General features: G+C 37.5%; 1 protein-coding gene across 1 annotated transcript; it reads right to left on the bottom strand.

Moving 5' to 3' along the window:
• Positions 1-364: 364 nt before the first annotated feature.
• LOC104907324 (uncharacterized) lies at positions 365-1171 on the bottom strand. The gene has a single exon (XM_010696238.1). The coding sequence runs from the start codon at positions 1169-1171 to the stop codon at positions 365-367; it is 807 nt and encodes a 268-aa protein (XP_010694540.1).
• Positions 1172-1517: the final 346 nt, after the last annotated feature.

Raw genomic sequence — 1517 nt, 5'->3', positions numbered from 1 at the left:
AAACATACATCTCACTTTAAACTTATTGACATGCAAAAAAAAAAAAAAAACATAACCATACATGCTTAACTTCAATAATTCTTGCATCACTGCTTATACAAACCAGTCCTTCAACATGTACATAACAGTTTAATAAGTAAACAAAAACCCCCCAAAAAATTCCTAGTTTGCTTAGAAGTGTTGCTTCATCTTGTCCATAAGCTTTAACAAAAGTGTTGTAACTAGTATACCTGTGTATTTGTGCAAAAAGTTGCTTCATCTTCTTCTATACTTGTTATATACCAAAAAGTTGCTCCCCATTCTTCTCCTTCATACACAGCTTCATTATGTGCAAAAAAGTAGCCACATCTTCTGCGCATTCTAACTACTCTTGATGTGCATCTAAGTAGTCAAATGCTTCACCTACATTCACAAACCTCTCATTCAAATAAGCAACTGCCTCATCTATTAGTGCTTGGTCAACTTCAACATTATCCGGAAGTAATCCATGTCTCTCTAGCTTTCTTTTTGAATGGTGTGAGTTCTTATAATTGTTCCCCCCTTTGCACTTTAGTATTTCTACCATAACATATTGTAATTGCAACCAAGTGTACTTCAATACTTCTGGGTCAAAGAAATCATAACAGTCCTGCACTCTTAAAATCAGTTCATCTAGATTCTTAGGAAATGATTGATATTGTAGTGCTTGACTTGCTCTAAAAACCCCCAAGTCTAGCACATTTAAGTCAGAGGACTGAGGTGGCTGATTGATGAGTTGAATATTAAATCCATTCTGAGTTGCTGCTGTCATAAATTTTGGGTCAGATGCATGAATGTGAGGTCTAGCATTGTTTTGTTGTATGTAGATATCTTTAGACACACCTACTGACCAAACCCTCATGATGGCAGGTATGATAGTGTTAACTATCATGTCCCTTATAACAGCTAGGGTAACACTTTCAATTGCTTTTGTCAGCAAAGTACATGCCCTTCTGTTTTTGGTTAAATATTTAGCTCTCGCATACTCAACAAAAGGGTAGATACTCAATTTCCCATCATGTATCATCCTCCCTTCACTGTCCTTAATATGTCTAGATGTGGCACACATGAACATGGCTTTGATCTTAAATCTCTTGGACTGACGACAACTATAAGAGTCATCTTCAGCAGGGAGCAAGTAAAACCTCCTCATGTCTAGACTCTAATAAAACCACTTCTCATCTATGTGAACAACATTTTGCATGTCAACAAATTTTGGTGGTTGTGTCCTTGTTGCTGGTAATATGTGTTGTAACACCCACTTCATTCTTTGAATTTTGTGATCTTCTGTCAGTTTTGGGTGGGTGCTGCTAGTGTGACTTCTCAGCTTGCTCCGTTTGAGTAGTCTATAGACAGTGGATGGGGGAACTTTAAGATAGCCAGTAAATGCCCTTATACTTGTCCGTAGTTGAAGCGGGACTGATTGAAGCCAGTTGTCATCGTAAACTTTAAGCTTCCTACCACATCTGCCTGCTTTTTTGTTTCTCACATCTATGGCA

The sequence above is a fragment of the Beta vulgaris genome, chromosome 4 (assembly GCF_026745355.1).
Source record: "Beta vulgaris subsp. vulgaris cultivar EL10 chromosome 4, EL10.2, whole genome shotgun sequence".
In the NCBI taxonomy this organism is placed as follows: domain Eukaryota; kingdom Viridiplantae; phylum Streptophyta; class Magnoliopsida; order Caryophyllales; family Amaranthaceae; genus Beta; species Beta vulgaris.
Note: the sequence above shows the minus strand (reverse complement) of the source record. Positions and strands in the feature narration are given on the sequence as shown.

Excerpts from the sequence above, each read along its gene's own strand:
- LOC104907324 (XM_010696238.1), bottom strand. The coding sequence starts at position 1,171 with ATGAGGAGGTTTTACTTGCTCCCTGCTGAAGATGACTCTTATAGTTGT.